Source organism: Aulostomus chinensis, chromosome 5 (genome assembly GCF_037954235.1).
Source record: "Aulostomus chinensis isolate RoL2024-O1b breed Wild chromosome 5, RoL_Achi_v1.0, whole genome shotgun sequence".
NCBI classification, from domain to species: domain Eukaryota; kingdom Metazoa; phylum Chordata; class Actinopteri; order Syngnathiformes; family Aulostomidae; genus Aulostomus; species Aulostomus chinensis.
Window position 1 is genome coordinate 30,284,776 of NC_141324.1, and position 17,848 is coordinate 30,302,623.

The window sequence follows — 17,848 nt, forward strand, 5'->3', positions numbered from 1 at the left end:
GGAAATTATGTTTAGTCCAGTTTTTGACCGAGGTAACCGTCTGGTGTAACCGTAGAGCAGCAGTGTGTTAGATTGCCGGACTCTTCTGGCATAGATGGAAGATGGTTCTCGTCACTCTGTTTCAATGTGCTTGGAATGGACTCTTGATATCTACACGCAGAGCTCCACTGAACCCTCCACACTTCACCTACGGTGCTTTATATGTTGCCTTTCTCTGATATTTGGCTGGAGACGGACTCTAATACCTGCGCCCCTCTCTCCTCGTCCAGCTCCACCGTCATCAGCGCCGACGTTCCTTTCTCACTCACAGTCGAGTGTCGGCCCTGCCAGAAGAAGTAGCAGCATTTCTCCTTCCCCGGTCCACTGCTCCTCACCTCTGGGTTCAGTCTACGTCCGACTGGGACATTCACAAATACAACCCATGACTCATGCCGACTGGTATTACTGATGCTGGATTAGAGCTTAGAAGCAACCAACCTGAGGTGCTGACCATGTACTTCCACTTAACCACGTAGGCGTCTCCCTCGTGGAACTGGCCGATGCTCTGGCGTGGAAGGCGGCTGTAGTCAAACTCCAGGATGTGCCAGACGTCCACAGAAACCGTGCTGATCTCTTGACTCCTCATATGATCCTCCGTCTCCACCGGGCCATAGCCGCGGCCAACATTCACGCCATCCAAGATGGTGGAAATGGACGACTGGAGGACAGGCAGCATCAGGGTGGCATCGTAAGGCCTGCACTCTCGCCCCGGGGCCTCCTGGGAAGCACAGTACACTGATGGAGATTGTTTGGCACAATCAAGCAGCCCAGCGAGAGAGTCAGCTCTTCTGCTTATCGGGAGTCTCAGATTCCTCCCTGCTGGACCGGAGCCTCGGTCCTTGGGGTGGACATGCTAATGATTCTCAATGTTCCACGAGTTCTTTAAGTTCTGTGGCCTCAGGTACCCAGAATGAACTTCCACACACCCTGAGGCTTCATACATACACTTGACTCTAAACCCTGCTCTAGAATCATTGCACTTCAACTTCTAGTTTGTCTTTAATGTATTTGTCGTAATGTTTTATTGTCGTTTTTATCGATTTTTACATGTAACTGTATATCATCGTAAATAAGTATAACTTCAACGATTCCCCTGATTAAATGAAGAATAAGAGTCCAAAAATAATCAGAGCTTCGATTTCTAATGAATTTAATTTTACTGACAAATTCTGGGCATTGATTTATTCACTAAAAACAAAACCCTATGAATCAAAATGTTGCTGCTTGCTCTATCTATGTACTGTAGCATATGCAGAATCACCAGTGACATGTTGGTGGTGTCACTGGAGGATCCTTTGGAAGTGCTGCTGCCAGCTTGAGCCAACAAACAAAACTTTTTGTCAGTGTTGAGCTAAAGAAGGAAGTGCTCTCCTATTAATGTCTCGGCATGTTGCAGGCGGCTCCTGCAGCGGGATGTCACATGAATTTCATCAAACCTTCTGCTCAGGTAAGGGTTTGATCTCCTCTTTTGGCGATGGCGACTTCGCTTCTGTCCAGTCCACAAACTTCTCCTTAAACAAGATGGTCTCATTGTGCTCTGTCAGCCTGCCGAATATCGCCCAGTCGGGGCGGCCCTGACCCTTTCTGAGAGCAGAACAAAACACAAGAAAAGATGTGAGATTACGCTCATCCATGCTCAATAAACACACCATGACTGTGTTTTCGTGTGTGCTTTTTTCCTTTGCTTTTGGTCTTTGTGATTTATCAAACAGGCTAATAAAATAAGGAGTAAACTTTGAGCACATTTCGAGCATTCAAATTTCATTTCACGACAAACCCAAGCCGGGAGACCCAGTTAAGACTGTTTTAGACTTGAAATTACAATGTTAGTCCTGGTTTTAGGAGGAGAGACTCAAGAGAGCGAACACACAAAGAAGTCATCTCAAGTGTTTAGTGTTCTCACCTGGGAATCAGCGTGTTGCAGCTTCCGGGGTCCAGCGGGTTGATGTCGCAGCAGGTGTAGTCAAACGTACCGTTCCACAGGTGTTTGGCGAGCTGGAAGGCCACCTTCCTCTCGGCCAGCGTCACCTCTTTACCGTGCCACACGTACACCTCACTGCCAAAGTCAAACACCAGCACCTGCAGCGTTCACAGCACAACAAAAACGCAGAAAACTTTTGGTTTAACGCAACCTGCTATAATTTACTAATTAAAATAAATATCTGAGACTAAGTGTTAGATCATCAGTTCCAAAACCGCTTAAGTGTGCAACAAAATTAGACAAACATCACAATTCAGTTGCGCGACTCCACAACCCCTTCCAGTGGTTCATCTTTGAACCCAAGTGGACGCCTGTGCCAAGAAATCCTCTCAAGGCGTTCCCGATGTATCGCGTTGATCCAACGTGTGCATGGTGAGTGAACCTGTTTCTCTTACTCACACTATGAAAATAGTTTAGGACGTAAATGGCACTGAAATATAAGAATGCAGAGGCATCAACTCAAGTCAGTTTTATATGTACAGCGCCAAACCCCAACCAAAGTTCTGTCCTGACTCTGTCCAAGTAGAGCAGGTCCAGCACCTCCCTCCTTCAATGAACCTCCACCCAACAATTCTCCATCAGCAGCACATCCTGCAACAGCAGCCACCAGAACCTTCCTTTACCAGCAGGAAGGTGGAGCAGACCCAGGATCAGTGGGGACGGAGAGAGAGCAGGACAGAGACAAAGACAGAGAATGGAGGAGGACAGAGAGACAGAAGGAGAGAGAGGGACAGAGATAAAGAGAGAGAGAAAGGAGGAGAGACTGATGGACAGAGACAAAGACAGAGAATGGAGGAAGACAGAGAGACAGAAGGAAAGAGAGGGACAGAGATAAAGAGGGAGAGAAAGGAGGAGAGACTGATGGACAGAGACAAAGACAGAGAATGGAGGAAGACAGAGAGACAGAAGGAAAGAGAGAGAGAGATAAAGAGAGAGAGAAAGGGAAGAGACTGCATCACTGACCTCCTTGGGTGTCAGCACAGAGCTGTGAGGAACCTTCCCCCACTCTTCATCATCAGGGACCAGTTTGTCATTCAGCAGACGGAAGATGCAGTTGGTTTCTACGATGGCGTTCTCGAACTGCTCGTCCTCCTCTGGTGGACCCGCAGCTGTGGCGCAATTACACTGTCAGACAACATGCGATGTATCGATGCTGATGCCTTGTGCTTTATAAGCTTTTTCTCACGTTGGTAAGGGGTCTGTCCTCCTAGAATGGTCCAGAACTCCTGGGTATCTGGACCCTGTGAGTTGACCCCTTCTTCGATGGTCTGCACCTGGTTGGCCCTGCAGCCCAGGTCCTTCTTGGTCTGGATGAATGCGGCCAAATCAGTCGCCTGCGACCAAGACAAATGGTTTTTCAGCCTTTAAAAACTGTGATAGGCAGGATCGTCGCCCCAGTTCGCCCCGATGTCAGCGGAAATACATTTATGTGCACAACCAGAGAAATTCACACACGTTAGTCGTGTACAGTGGGTGGCAGACAATTGTTTGTGCATAAATCTAATAAAATAAGCAAACAGGACTGGAGGCAGAATAGAAAAACATGTTTATTACAAACTGTCTAGACACACTCCCTGTGGGGACATGGAGGACGCTATGTGTGTGCTGATGACTGGACTGGCAAGCATCTGTGAGTGTGTATTTTGTTCAAATGCCAATATTGTGACACGGGCTGATTATCATTGGGTATCTGATTATATTGGCTCCACTCTGTTCTCATAATGTAGTCACCTTGGCCTTCTCGATGACGTTCGAGAACTCTCCGATCCAGACAAAGCAATGTTCTGAAGTGACCAGCAGGAAACAGTCTCCACTGTTCAGCGACGATGCTCTGGGTTCCACTAGTCGGGTCTGAACATGTCGACGTCCTGGAAACAAATGTGTTCAAGTTCATTCATATCAACCCGTGAATCCAATCTGACAAGTATTTTTTGAATGCTGAATATGTTTAACGGGTGATAACACTGTCTGACGAGAATCTAACAGGTTTAAATGCTCCCTGGGGTCAGGCAGGAATATAGATCCCCTGCTCTCTGCTGCGCTGCAGTAGGTAGCTGAGACCCCCATGCACCAGCTGACTGCTAGTTAGCTTAGCACAATGAATAGCGGTCATCTGGCCTCAACTTCCTAAAGCGGCACAAGCCAGAGTATTTATCTTCCTGTCTGGTTCAAGGAGGATGGACTAAAAGGCAGATGGGTGTCATGCCAACAGGAAAGCAGGCAGCAGGGTCATGCAGGCACGACATGGTGAGTCCTTTACCTTTGATCTGCATCAGCATGAGGCTCTTGTACGGCACGGCGCTGTTGTTGGACATCTGCTCACAGACGTTGACGCTGCGCAAATTCACACTGCTAAAGTTTTCTTTGCTGGCCAGACCAGCCAGAGCAGCTTCAGAGTATTCTGAGCTTTTAATCACTGAAACACAAAGAGTGCACAGTTTATATTTTTAGATGTATTTTAATGTCATTAAATCTCTGTTAAACACTGCAGCTAAAGGGGGTCAGTTTAGGCTGCAAACTAATTGACCCTGTTGGCATAATAAAGTGAAGGAGATGGTGGTAATTTTGTACTTCGTTAAGCACAAAAAGATGTGGAGAGAGAAGATGAAAAAAGAACAAGTCTATTTTTATAGAATCCCCCAAAACACTGAGCTTTTTGACAACAAAGGATGAGGCACAGATTTCAAAATGTCTGCACCAAAGATGTCCACTCACTCTTCTCTGTCTTCATCCTCTTGCTCTCAAGCTGCGCTACATTCAGTCTCTGCTCGGTGTACTCGTTCCTGATATCCTCCCTGGCCGCCAGCATCTTCAGAGGGTTTCTGGAGGCCTGGACGTTCCTGGATGGGCGCACCGACCGCTTGTGCTCCGCCAGGGCTGAGGTCAGCCTGGAAATGTTGAAAACCAGGTTTAGTTAGCATGATGGGAAACTGGATGACATGAGAGAGAGGTCTGCGGTCCTACTTGCATTATTAAAAATCTGTAACTTTACAGCCAAAAACATGCTTAACCTCCACAACCAGATATCATAAGAAGTTCAATCATTTCCTCACTTAGGACCCTGGGAACCAAATATGGCATCGAAGTCTTCACTGATCTCGATCCTGGTGGGCATGTGTGGGAATTCAGTCACACGACGGTAAAACTTGGAGAAGATCTCGTCGTCCAGCCTCATCACTTCCTTCACTGCCTTCTCGGTGACAGTGAGAGTGGTTTCCTGCAGACCTGCCACTGACCCAAGCAGAGGCACAGGGGACAAACGTAACAATCAGATCTTTTGCCTCAAAGTACGAGAGAAGTCCTGTGCGTGGAAACGTCCAGGTGAAAGCAGAAGAAACAGAAAAGCACACGAAATAAAGAACATCTGTAGACTCTTTAGAGCCGTCATGCATCTGACGTCTCAAAACCATGTTTATTTATACAAAGCACAAACTAGAAAAGAATAAAGATGTTAGTTGTCCTCACAACGTAGTTATTTTGAGGCAACGAGATATAACTTGTTTCCACAGTTGAATTAATTTGAGGCCATGAAACACATCTCGTGCACTCAATTCAATCATCTTATTTATATTCAATGGTATTTTGTGGCCTGAACAAGGGGGACTGTTTGCAATGCTTTCACATCCCAACAAGCATCAAAGGGCTAACAAGCTGCCATTGATCATAATATCATACGGAGTCACAGAATGGACGTAGTTACCGACCTTTGCTATTCAAACGTCCCAAGAAGCTCTCCAACTTGTCTAATTTCTTGTCTGATTCCATGTCTGGTCTCGCCTCAATTTCTAAAAATAAAAAGTAAACAAACCATTTTATTTATTTTTCGGAAAGATTTTGTTGCAATGTGAATCTAAGCAAAGAACTTAAGGGTGAATTCTTAACCATCCGTTTCCATAGCAACAGTGTAGTCAAGCTTACTCTACATCACATAACACGGATTGATAACAATTTCTGATTTAGCGAACATGCAGCCTCACCTTCTTGTGGTTTGCTGACAGCAGGCGTGCTGCTCTTCAGTTTGGTGGACACTGGGGACAGGATGGGACTAATAACTGAAGAGGAGGCTGCCAGACCTACACACACACACACAGAAATTCATCCCTTCACAGTTGGACAGTTAAGAGGACAGAACCTCTATCCTGCAGCTCCAGAGAACTTTTTGTCCTCGAAGGGAAATTGTCAATCCTCATCAAGTAGTCAAATCAGACCAACTGACTCATACGCAAACATTCATTAGAAGCTGAATGACAAGTGCATTTATTTGTTGACTCTCTGTGTCATCGACTTGTGCTCTGACCTTTCTTGACCATACGTGCAGCCACAGTGTACTGCGTGGAGTCGTTAGCTGCTCCCTTGCCCTTCGTCTTCCAGGCATCCTCACGAGTTGAGATCATCTGTTTTCTTTCCTCAATTGTCATCTGGGACTCAATTTCCTCCCCAACTTTCTGTAGAAAACATAGTCGAGTTGTCAAACAGTGAAGTGGTAAACGCTGAACAATCAACCATGCAGGATGTATCCAACTTTCGGCGTCAGGGGATGTAAATCACGCTGGAGTCATTACTTTGACAGTGAAAACCTAAAAGTCTGCCTCGAATACTTGCAGGGACGTTATGATCATCCAGCACTAAGAGAACCACGTCACCTCTCGCAGCTTCACTGTAACTTCCTGTGACGCCTTGGCTCCCTTGAGAGCAGGTCCTCGAGCACTTGGAGTATCAAACCCAGCAGACGTAAAAAGAATCAAAGCATTCAAGCGTGAAAGGTGCGTGTCCTATCTAGATGACATAATCGACCCACTAAGAGTAATGGCTGTGCACTGACTTGGGCTCATGTCGTCGTCTTTGCCAAATCAAACTCAACTCTGCCCAAAAAGACACCTGGTAACTGATGAGTAGTTTCAAACCAAGAGAGAAGGCAAGTGCATGCTGGCCGTGTGAGCGTGCCTCTCCTTACCTGAGTGGGATGCTCAATATACTGGCACTTTTGGCCGAGGGAGATAGGAGGAGAGAAAGTGGAGGAGAAGACAGGTTCCTGAGGATGTAGAGGTGGATGGATAAGACGAAAAGAAGGGGAAATGGCAGGAAATTGATCATGCACAGATGAAGGAAGGGTGCAAAGATACAGAGCTAGAAGCTGGGAAAGCAACATGAGCAATATGAAAGGCACATGTCAACTTTTTGGGATACTTGTCATCCTCCCCAGAAGCAAGCAAGAAGATCAATACATTTTTCTCCTCCGTGAAAGCATCAGGGAGCTGAGACCCATAAAGACAGGCTGAAAGCTAGTTAGCTTTTTGAAATAAATGGTAGTGGATGGGCACATTAGCATTCCTTCATCTAGCCTGCTCCAAAACCTGTAGTTCCTCCTCTGTGCACTCTGGTTCTAATAGATCCGAGTCCAGATGTTGGCGTCTCCAGAGCTAATCCAGCCACCATTAGTAGGAGCGGTGGTTGTTTTAGGTATCAACAAACCTTTGTTTTGTTGGCCAAAGTTATGAGCTGATGGAACAAATCCTGACACCCAGTCAGGAAAATAGCGCAGGCTATGAATCCAACTCTATCTAACAAATTTTGATGTCATTGTCAATGTTACACACAACAGTTCCACTCATGCAGGCAAAGATCATCTTGGTTAAAAGTGTATTTGGTGACGTTCAACACTGATGTGCTATATAGCCCATTCACTATCATTCGTTGTGCTAAGCTAACTCGCAGTCTACAGGTCTCTGAGGGTCTCAGCTCCCCATGCAATTTTAAAAGGTTGGTTTGTTCCTTTAAACCACGACTTCTTGTCAGTAATCTGTGTGTTTGCTCTAGCACTTTAGTATAAATCCAGATGGGTTTAGAAGCACGTGTGAATGATATCAATCAGGCGTCCACCTGAGAGGAAGAAATGCATTCCGTTAGCTAGCAGTAAGCTTTTGAATGCAAAAATGCGGGCTTATTTCTTAAAAAGACCATGCCTTGCCATCAAAGCTTCATTCCATCTACTTCGTAAATCGCAACCATTGCAGCTCATTGCAGGCACAGGGCATCTTAAAGGTGCATCGAGTAAAAGTTGCACCTAAAAATATTGTAATGAATTCATATCAACGATAGAGAAAATAAAGTAAATTCACAGCGTCTCATCATATATCGGCTAGATGTCTGTGTAGGTTCTCATTCATCCAGGTCATCGTAGATCGAAGCGAAGTAAAATCTGGTCAACTGGACGTAAGTTTATCTTGAAGACGTTTCACCTCTCATCCGAAAGGCTTCTTCAGTTCTAGTGAAGAGTGTGGAAACTCCAGCTTATAAACCTATGTGGGAGTGGTCAGTGCTATTGTGGTGGAGACGACCCTCCCCAGACTCACCTGGCCTCCCCAAACGAAAAATTTGTAAAATCCTCTTCCAGGTCCAGAAAGGAGGAGAGCTCCAGGAGGAGGGAAGATGAAGAAGGCAGGAGAAAAAACATAGTGATCCCCTATGTGGCAGGGGTTTCTGAGAAATTAAGGAGAATCTATAACAAGCACCGCATCCCTGTGTCTTTGAAACCAGACAACACTCTGAGACAAAGACTGGTTCACCCCAAAGATCCCACCCCTCACAGCCAGAAAAGCAATCTGGTATACGCTGTCAGATGCAGTGAGGCCTGCACGGATCTCTACATAGGGGAAACCAAACAGCCCCTCAACAAGCGCATGGCCCAACATAGAAGAGCCAACTCTGGAGGACAGGACTCAGCGGTTTTCCTCCACCTCAAGGAGGAAAGCCACTCCTTCCAGGACGACCATGTCCAAATCCTGGACAGAGAGGACAGATGGTTTGAAAGAGGAGTTAAAGAAGCCATCCACGTCAAGATAGAGAAACCATCTTTGAACAGAGGAGGTGGACTGCGACATTTCCTTTCACCTATTTACAACCAAGTCCTTTCAAAGCTTCCCCAAAGAGTTCAGCTGAAAGACCCATGTGGAACGGCTGCTGCCAGCACAGCCCATTAGCATCTGAGTGGTCGGTGAAACTCCCTAACGACCACCCCTGAAACTCCCTGACACCGCACAACGACTGTCGTTTGGGGAGGCCAGGTGAGTCTCGGGAGGGTCGTTTCCACCACAATAGCACTGACCACTCCCACACAGGTTTATAAGCTGGAGTTTCCACACTCTTCACTAGAACTGAAGAAGCCTCTCGGATGAGAGGTGAAACGTCTTCAAGATAAACTTACATCCAGTTGACCAGATTTTACTTCGCTTCGATCTTATATCGGCTGTTTTCCGATGGACTGATTTTTTTTTTTAAGAGTACAAAGAAGGAAAAAGACCAGAAAAAAAGCAAAAATAAATGTCCTGAAAATAAACATAATCGGCATCACTGATGAGATGTTTTATGCAAAAAATCATCGACATTAAGGGCTTTTCTGTCGCCCCCAGTTTAGTCTAGCAGGCAGGAAGCCAGGCCTGATCGCTGTGCGACGTCTTGCTCCTGGTATCGATTGTATGTCTCTAGTGTCTTTCAGCTTCACTTGCAAAGACTTGCAAAAACTCAGTGTAACATTGAACACAAACTACTATCACGTAGTCAACCCTCCCCAGTTACTGGAGGCAGCACACAGGAAGATGGTGTAACCCTAACATAAGACACAAGGCTAGGCTAACCTCATTAGCATGAGCTCTCAATTTACCAGTCAATTTTTGTTCCTGCGCTCAATTATGTTCAGAGTTTTTGTTACGAGGGAAAGACCATGATAACTAATTCAAGTAGTAGTTGTACCACTCTCCCTTCTGACTCCAAAGTACAAAGTAGCAACAGGAAAGGCTGGCACTAGCATGTTCTCAAAGTTATTTGAGGTCCCTGTAACATTGCAAGCAGTATACAATCATCAGGCTTTGCATCCTGTCTGCAAGACTAAACTGAGGGTTAAAAAAAATATATTTTAAACTTGAAGAAGGGAAGCGTAACACCAAAAGATAAAAGGGTTTGTTTTATCATCACGTTTGTCAGTTCTATTATTATGTATTTGTTTGTCAAATGACACGATTCTGCAGTTCTATCTGTGGTATTTCTGCCAGAAACCTTCTGACCTCCTTGATCAGAAAATCAATGTTAACCTCAATCATCTGCTGTGTATGGAGAGAAACCCCCCCCCCCCCCCCCAAAGAAAAAAGAATAAAAAATGAATTCAAAGTTCTCCAGACATTTCACTTAGATGACACAACCAGTACAGAGCAGGAAAGCTTGAAGAGTTCCAGCACGGCCAGTTTCCAGCTACAACCCCTCTTCTTTAGAGCGGCGATTAAGACAGAGAGTAAAGATCCAACCACTCAGCAGCAGGTGCAGTCAGCCTCACACAAAGGGCACACAAAGCTCTGATTGGACGACACAAGGTCCCGCACCAAAACGATTGGCTGAGAAGTTGCCAGTGGCTCTTACCCACAGCTGTTCAGACACAGACACAGCAGAGTAGTCTTGCACAGCCACCCCTTCCTCCTGAGGGGTTAAACACAGGGGACGTACTCAGTCAGAGAGGGTGGGAGGAGGGGGGCACATTGTTGCCCTAATGGGTTTAGGGGTGAGACTGCCTGGAGGATTACCATCCAACATTTAAGCAGGCAGTTTCGCCTGCAGAATACTAATGTGAAGTTGATGAGTTTAAACAGAAATAGTCTTTTAAAGTCCTAAATCTGGACATTAGAGCCTCTTTGATGGCATAAATCACACTGCAGCTGCTGTTTACTGCCATAGAGATGCAAATACATCACTTTAAACTATTTCCCTTCAGTCAAACAAGCTTTCCACGGTATTATCTCTCCAGATTTCTGTAAACGGGAAGAAGAGAACCCTAATATTTCTAGCAGCTGACTGTAGCCTATGCTTTCTCGTCTACGTCCCATGGGACCCGGATGCTGCACTGTGGCACTAACAGATGGACTAAAGTGGGAGAGGAGAGGGGAGAGGAACCGGCACCCCTCAAGGATGAATGGGGCTAAAATGAGACTGGTGTTTCCAACCATAATCCCCAGACTTCTACTACTGTCCCCTTCTGATGTTGTTTTCTATGTTATAAAAAGACAGTTGGTTAAAACCAGATATTTTCATATTAAAACTCACAATCTTATCACATTAAAACTTGAAACGTGTCGTGTTACAATAACGTGAAAATACTTCAGTATAAAGTGAAAGTATCTGTCGCTTTTTTTTCCGGCGCAGCAGCACGAAGCTGCTCGCACTTCAGCAGGAGTCCATCCTCACTCCTCAATACTTCTGCAGTTGTAGTACATGCCTGTAATGTGCTGCATTGTCTGAAGTGAATGTATCGCTTTTTTTTTTTAGTTTGCCTACACATCTTTTCTTCATTGGCAGTTTGTAAAAGCTCTGAATTCAGATGTAGACCGGCTCTCTTGATAGCGCAGTCGCCGCTCATGTTCTAAACTTGTTGTGAAGGTACCACAGTTGTATGCCAAAGGTCGCTGATGTTCCGGAGCCACGCGTGGTGCTTTCTCTTCGAGATGGATGAGGGTGGGATGTGAGTTGACGTGCGCGGGGTCTCACCTTCTTCTGGCAGGTCTGCTCTGTTTCCCATGGCTGAGACTGCTGCTCACTGGAAGCCACTTTAACCACTTCCTGTTTCTTGTTGATCCTGTTCCTCCAGTCCTCCTCACCACTCTTCTTCAGCAGTGCCACTCTGCCATGAAACAGATGAAATGATTCTTGATAGAAACACCAGGTAGTAGAAAGGTAACAAGAAAACTACCCCACTAATAAAAATACAGGCTCCTGCTCGATGAGTTTGGCCCTCTCGCTCTGCTGGCACGTACTCACAGGAAACAGTATTCTCATACTAGACATGAGCATTTATTGTTTTGAGCACCCATTAATTCATTTCTATCAAGGTCAAAAGAATGAATTCCTTCAAGGGTGAAAAAGTGGGTCACAGATTCCTGCGCTACAGCCAACAAACGCGACTGCTGAGAAAAGGTCTCTGAAGACTGGATGAGCAGAGCAGATAACGGATGGCTGAGGGGGAAAAGAAAGTATGTCATCGTCTCTGTATCGTGAGTGTGGACAGGCCAGAGACAAGGGCATTCACAGAACTGGAACATAGAAGAGAACGATTCCTTCAGCCCACTCAGCTCCCTGCTGCCACGACCAAGCAACACAACGTTCATTAGAACAAATCGCTCTCATCCCCAAAACGTGGAAAAAACCTCTGCACTGCAAGGAAGGAAAGAACCATCAAATGATTCAAGAAATGGTGGTGGTGGTTGTTTTTTTTCCACTTAGCAAAAAATGTGTAAAAAAATCAACAATATATTTTTATCGAAGCTGAAAAAGGCCATACTTGCAATTGTTGGATGCCACAACGAGACAGTATCATCAGGGAAAAAGCTTTGAAATCGTGAAACCATCTATTCACCTTTCATCGGGAGATGATCATCTCAAGAAAACAGCCGTTATCTTGTGATGACGAGTTATTATTTTACCGTGAGGCAAGAGGGTTTGCTACCGCTTAATATCAAGGTAATATCACTTTATCATGAGGTAATATCACTTTATCATGAGGTAATATCACGTTATCATGAGGCAATATCACGTTATCATGAGGCAATATCACGTTATCATGAGGCAATATTACGTTATCATGAGGTAATATCACGTTATCATGAGGTAATATCACTTTATCATGAGGCAATATTACGTTATCATGAGGTAATATCACGTTATCATGAGGTAATATCACGTTATCATGAGGCAATATTACGTTATCATGAGGTAATATCACGTTATCATGAGGTAATATCACGTTATCATGAGGTAATATCACGTTATCATGAGGTAATATCACGTTATCATGAGGTAATATCACGTTATCATGAGGCAATATTACGTTATCATGAGGTAATATCACGTTATCATGAGGCAATATTACGTTATCATGAGGTAATATCACGTTATCACGAGGTAATATCACGTTATCATGAGGCAATATCACTTTATCATGAGGCAATATCACGTTATCATGAGGTAATATCACGTTATCATGAGGCAATATTACGTTATCATGAGGTAATATCACGTTATCACGAGGTAATATCACGTTATCATGAGGTAATATTACGTTATCATGAGGCAATATCACGTTATCATGAGGCAATATCACGTTATCATGAGGCAATATCACGTTATCATGAGATAACGACAAAAAACCTTCTTAGTCCTGCGCATCGAAATGAGTTCTAAATCAGCACAAACTTTAAAGCAGCTTTTTATTGTAACTGGAAAGTTACATTTGCATCCACAAACTGTGTTAAATGAGTGTTTGTGGAACTGGTTTGAGACCAGTAGAACCTGTGAACGGTGAGACCAGCGATCTCTCTGCGGCTCTTTACAATGACAGCTGTCATCATCTCAATCTCATTGCCGATTGTCACCCTGTAGTAAACGAAAAGTAAATCAGCTGAATCCAATGGCGCCATCACTCACCTCTCCTTGATGGACATCTGTTTGCTGGACATGCTGTAAGACAGTCGTTCCCCAGACTCTGTGGGGGACAGCAGATCACCAGAGAGGACGCTGTGCCTGCTCAGGTCCTCGCTGTGCTCCAGGGGCAGAGACTTGATCAGGGCCTGGGGGAAGGACTGAGGTTTCGGGGGTGTCTGTGGAGGCACCTGGGCTTTGGGCTGAGGCTGAGGGCCTGCTTGTGGATAAGGCTTTGGGAGAGGCTGGACGAACACCTGAGGTTTGGGCTGTGTTTGTGGGGACTGTGTGAAGGGTTTGGGGTACGTTGGTGGAGGCTGGGATGGCTGGATGTACGCCTGGGGTTTAGGTTGGGTTAGAGGGGGCTGCTGTGGGACCGGCTTAGGAAGCGTTTGAGGCGGCTGGATGACGGCTGCTGGCTGCGGCTGCTGCGGGACGCTGCTGGACACATGCGACACTGTCCTGGATGACACTTTAGCTGCCTGTGGCCGCAGTGACACAGGCTGATCTGGCAAGTCTGGGAAAAAAGGATACACAATCATGTAGTTACAATTCCAATATTTAGAATGAGGATATATTAAAAATAATTACTGATACAGGACATACATTCCTAGTATACTGCGTACTTAAACATCTGCACACACAAATATTAGATTAACATAAATCTAGTATTTGACTGGTTGTGTAGAGTGAAATTCTAATTCGTAACATACAACATCTGTTGTGTGGCTACAAGTTTTGCGCACAGTGATATTTAATTTGGTTCAGGGGTTTTTAGGGATCATTTTCGTGCTCAGGGTGGAATCTGTTCGTGCAACACTCACTATAGCACGACACCACACTCATAAAAGACCACATTTTGGTGATGATGTATCCGTGCAGAGCAAAGTAAGATTACAGCCTGCAGACACGGCTTCCATTGTGTCCTTCCTGTCCTCTACCTGCCTCTCGTAAGTGGCGGCCAATTCTCCTACACTTTCCCACTGCATGCTTTCATCTCTCCATGTATTGTATGTGTCCATGCATGGGGAAAGACCACCCCTAGACACATTCACCATGAGTACATAGAAACAGGTCAGGCCCATTATTCTGTTGTATGTGCACTGCTTCACCACAGGCGTAATACAGTGCGAGGGGACCACAGCCCCTTCGTAGGCCCTGACAGTGAACAGTGGAGCAGAAGAAAATTTGCTGTCTGTTAACAGTGAAGCACGTCAGGAGAGAGCTTCCTCGTTGTAGACAAAGACGGCCACGAGGCAAATGCATGGAAAAATATGCTAATTAGATGCAACCTCAGACGTCTCTCTCGCTCTCTCTCTCCTTGACACACACACTCTCTTTATCAGCCAAATCAAACACCCCCAGCTGGGACAAGTGTGTGAGTGTGTGTGTGTGTGTAGCCGGCAGAATGCAAACATGCGTGGGAGCATGCTGCATAAGACAATGAGGATAATGAGAACAGCCCCTTTCCTAGACATCCTCTCCTGTCCCTCCCTGTTCCTGGATTCTTTTTGTCACTATTTCATTTCTCTTGGTTCATCCCTCCATCTCTTCGTTATCCCTTCCCTCCCACCACCACCTCTCGTTTCTGTGTAGGTCATCAAACCTACCTGAGACGCCTGCTTGACTCCAGCTGCTGCTCCTCTCTGTCAGCTGCAGCTCCTGTGTGGAGGTGCTGTGACCTGCTGCAGCCTCTCTCAGGTAGCCCCCTCTTCCTCCTCCTCCCTCTGCTCTCTCCTTATTCTCCTGGGAGTCTTCGTCTGCAGCCCCCCAGCTGGGAAGTGGCTCAGACTCGCCCCTCCACAAAGAGGGCTCGGCAGAGTGCTGCTGAGGCTGAGGATGCTGAGGCTGCCTGCTGTCCCAGTCCCTGTCGGGAGAGTGCAGCTTTCCCTTAATGCTACTGTCTTGGCTCTCCTCTCTAGCTCCTCCCTGCTGTCTCCCCCTCTCCTCCTCCTTTTGCAGCTCTTTCACACCCTCTTCCTCCTCTGCCTTCCCCTGCTGCCGTTGACCAGGGGAAGATGTGGGAGCAGGAGGAGCCCCCAGTCTACTCTCAGGAAGAGGAGGGGAGGAGTTTTTTTCAGGCTCCGGGTGGCTCTGGTCCTCACTCTCCGTCATGGAGAAGTACCCCTGCGCCCTCTCCTGGTGAATGTTGGTGGTGCTGGAAGCCTGTTGTTGGGCAGGGATGTTGTAGGTGGTGGATTTCCCTGGATGGAGACCATCTGCGACACTGCTGTAACCTGGTGTCATGGTCACTGAGGTAACCGAAGCCTGGGAGGTGACAGCTGCCACAGAGCGAACCAGGGAGGCTGACAGAGGCTCCACTTTAATCTCGCCACCATTTTTCAGCTGCAGTAACAGCAGGAAACACATTAGGATGGATAGAAAGACAACAGAGGAGATGGAGGGGTTGAAATGGACGATCGATGGATAAAACAATGCGAAGGACAGAGACGTGTGAAAGAGGACAGAGAAAGAAATCCAAGTCTTTCAAAATACACCCAAACTTTATGTACAAATCTATGTGTAACATTTGTACATGTACACAGAAATCCAGTTCTTCTTCCAACAGCTCCAGTAAAGTTGTTTCATGGACAACTGTGGTAGTTTTTCCTAACCTCAGTGCAACAAATACAAGTACTGCAATATGCAGCTGACAGTAGAACACAAACCACTCATTTAGGCTAGAATTCAACAGGGCCAGGAGCTCACACTACCATTACACCATGATATATTGCAATATTCTTCATAATTTACGGAAAATTCCAAAGAGCTGAAACCACAGTTAGCTGTGTACCACCTGGTTCGTCTTATAATATGAACGTCACATTGTAGTGACAGCTCTTCAGGTGAACTGAGTCAAAACTAATTGATTCTAAGAAAACGATATTTTCAGACTTGCACAGTTGGACACTGTCACTGAAGCCACTAACTCTAGCTGCTCTAATATCACCTTGGAAAATATTCAAGTCAAGTCAGTCAGTTTTATTTGTGCAGCACCAAATCCCAACAAAAGTTCTGTCGTGACACTTAACAAGTAGAGCAGGTCCTTCAGTGAATCTACACCCAACAACCCTGCACCAACAAGCACAGTCACTTCATGAGAAAGGAAGTGCCTCTAAGTTCTTGTGTGACTCACTGAAAAGTAACACACTGACAGAGCATGCATGAGTCAGGATATGATCTATATTCTGGGATTTGGCATCAATTCTTTGGGACTGTTGGTACAGGACTGAGAACAAGTATTACACTTGCAAATTTATTACACAGTCCTGGAATTTGAAGCTGTTGCATTGGCTCTCACATGTTTGTGGCCTCTGCGAATACCAAGCCATCTGCAGACTTACTCCCCATGTTGGAAGGAGACCCGACTCAACTACCATGCATCATTTAAGTTCAGATCTCATGCTTGTTATGCAGTGAACAAGCACATAGCAAAAGCAGCTGAAAGTAATAAAAAAAAACAAAGAGAGAAAACAAACACAGCACCCTAAATCTCAAGGTGGCACCACAAGACGAAACACTTCTGAAAACAAACAAACAAAAAAGTCTAGTCTGGATTTCTGGACTTTACTCGACTAATATGTTGAAGCTCAGCTACCAGAAGCAGCACCTGCCATACCAAGACAACACAGCTCACTATGGAGACAAATAAGATCAATTACTGGCAAGGTCAATCAATGCAATCAACCAGAATCTCCTCACAGGCAGGGATCTTACATGTTCTTCCTGATTGGCCTCTAAGTCGGTGTTACTCACTGCAGAGTTCGCAGGCGGCTCAGCCTCCTGCGTGGACACCAGGGTTTCACTATGACTCACTGCTGAGAACATGGCGGCGGGAAACGCATCACATCTGACATCGGCTTTCATCCATTCATTAGCGCATTAATACTGCTGACAATGCATTGAGGGAAGTTGAGGAATTGTGGCTGGGACACCATTTCATAAGATAAGAAAAAAAAACCCAATTTAAAACACTTCCCTAAAACTTTATACTCTGCTGAAGAGAAGGATAAACTCCCGGACTTCTAAAGTCATCAAGTTGAACGTGTTTCATCCACAGAAGAAGCTTAGACGCACGAGTGTTGACTCAGATCAATTTCTACTCCCCGTCTTGTGAGTCGTATTTCATGACTGCCGTAACGCATTTGTTATTATAATTATTTGTCATGAAATGTCTCAAAATGGTGTCCTCCTCACTAACATTTATTCTCACAAATTCCTTATCCTTCACAATGTCATTTTTAAAACATTACATATTTTCTGAGAAATGTGTTATAATTATAATTAGAAGAAAAAGTAATACAGCTCCTGTTCTTGAGGGTTTATCGCAACATCCTGCAAAATACCAAACCTGGATATTCATCTATGGAGATA

At 45.4% G+C, this 17,848-nt stretch overlaps 1 protein-coding gene across 9 annotated transcripts in view; it reads right to left on the minus strand.

Annotated features, from left to right (window-relative positions):
• LOC147262133 (supervillin-like) overlaps positions 1-17,848 on the minus strand; it is a 37,544-nt gene that overhangs the window by 5,898 nt on the left and 13,798 nt on the right. For 7 of the 9 annotated variants that reach the window (XM_086204548.1, XM_086204546.1, XM_086204554.1 and 4 more), the window contains 17 exons: positions 15,085-15,820; positions 13,481-13,991; positions 11,549-11,681; positions 10,430-10,486; positions 6,318-6,465; positions 5,998-6,093; positions 5,725-5,805; positions 5,074-5,251; positions 4,736-4,908; positions 4,281-4,436; positions 3,752-3,888; positions 3,207-3,354; positions 2,984-3,129; positions 1,943-2,118; positions 1,476-1,623; positions 478-757; positions 246-397 (listed from right to left, as the gene is read on the minus strand). In XM_086204548.1, coding sequence (XP_086060674.1) covers positions 246-397; positions 478-757; positions 1,476-1,623; positions 1,943-2,118; positions 2,984-3,129; positions 3,207-3,354; positions 3,752-3,888; positions 4,281-4,436; positions 4,736-4,908; positions 5,074-5,251; positions 5,725-5,805; positions 5,998-6,093; positions 6,318-6,465; positions 10,430-10,486; positions 11,549-11,681; positions 13,481-13,991; positions 15,085-15,820 — 3,456 coding nt within the window. Of the gene's footprint in view, positions 1-245; positions 398-477; positions 758-1,475; positions 1,624-1,942; positions 2,119-2,983; positions 3,130-3,206; positions 3,355-3,751; positions 3,889-4,280; positions 4,437-4,735; positions 4,909-5,073; positions 5,252-5,724; positions 5,806-5,997; positions 6,094-6,317; positions 6,466-6,964; positions 7,053-10,429; positions 10,487-11,548; positions 11,682-13,480; positions 13,992-15,084; positions 15,821-17,848 lie in introns of all 9 variants that reach the window. The other 2 variants (XM_086204552.1, XM_086204553.1) reach the window with 2 other exon arrangements.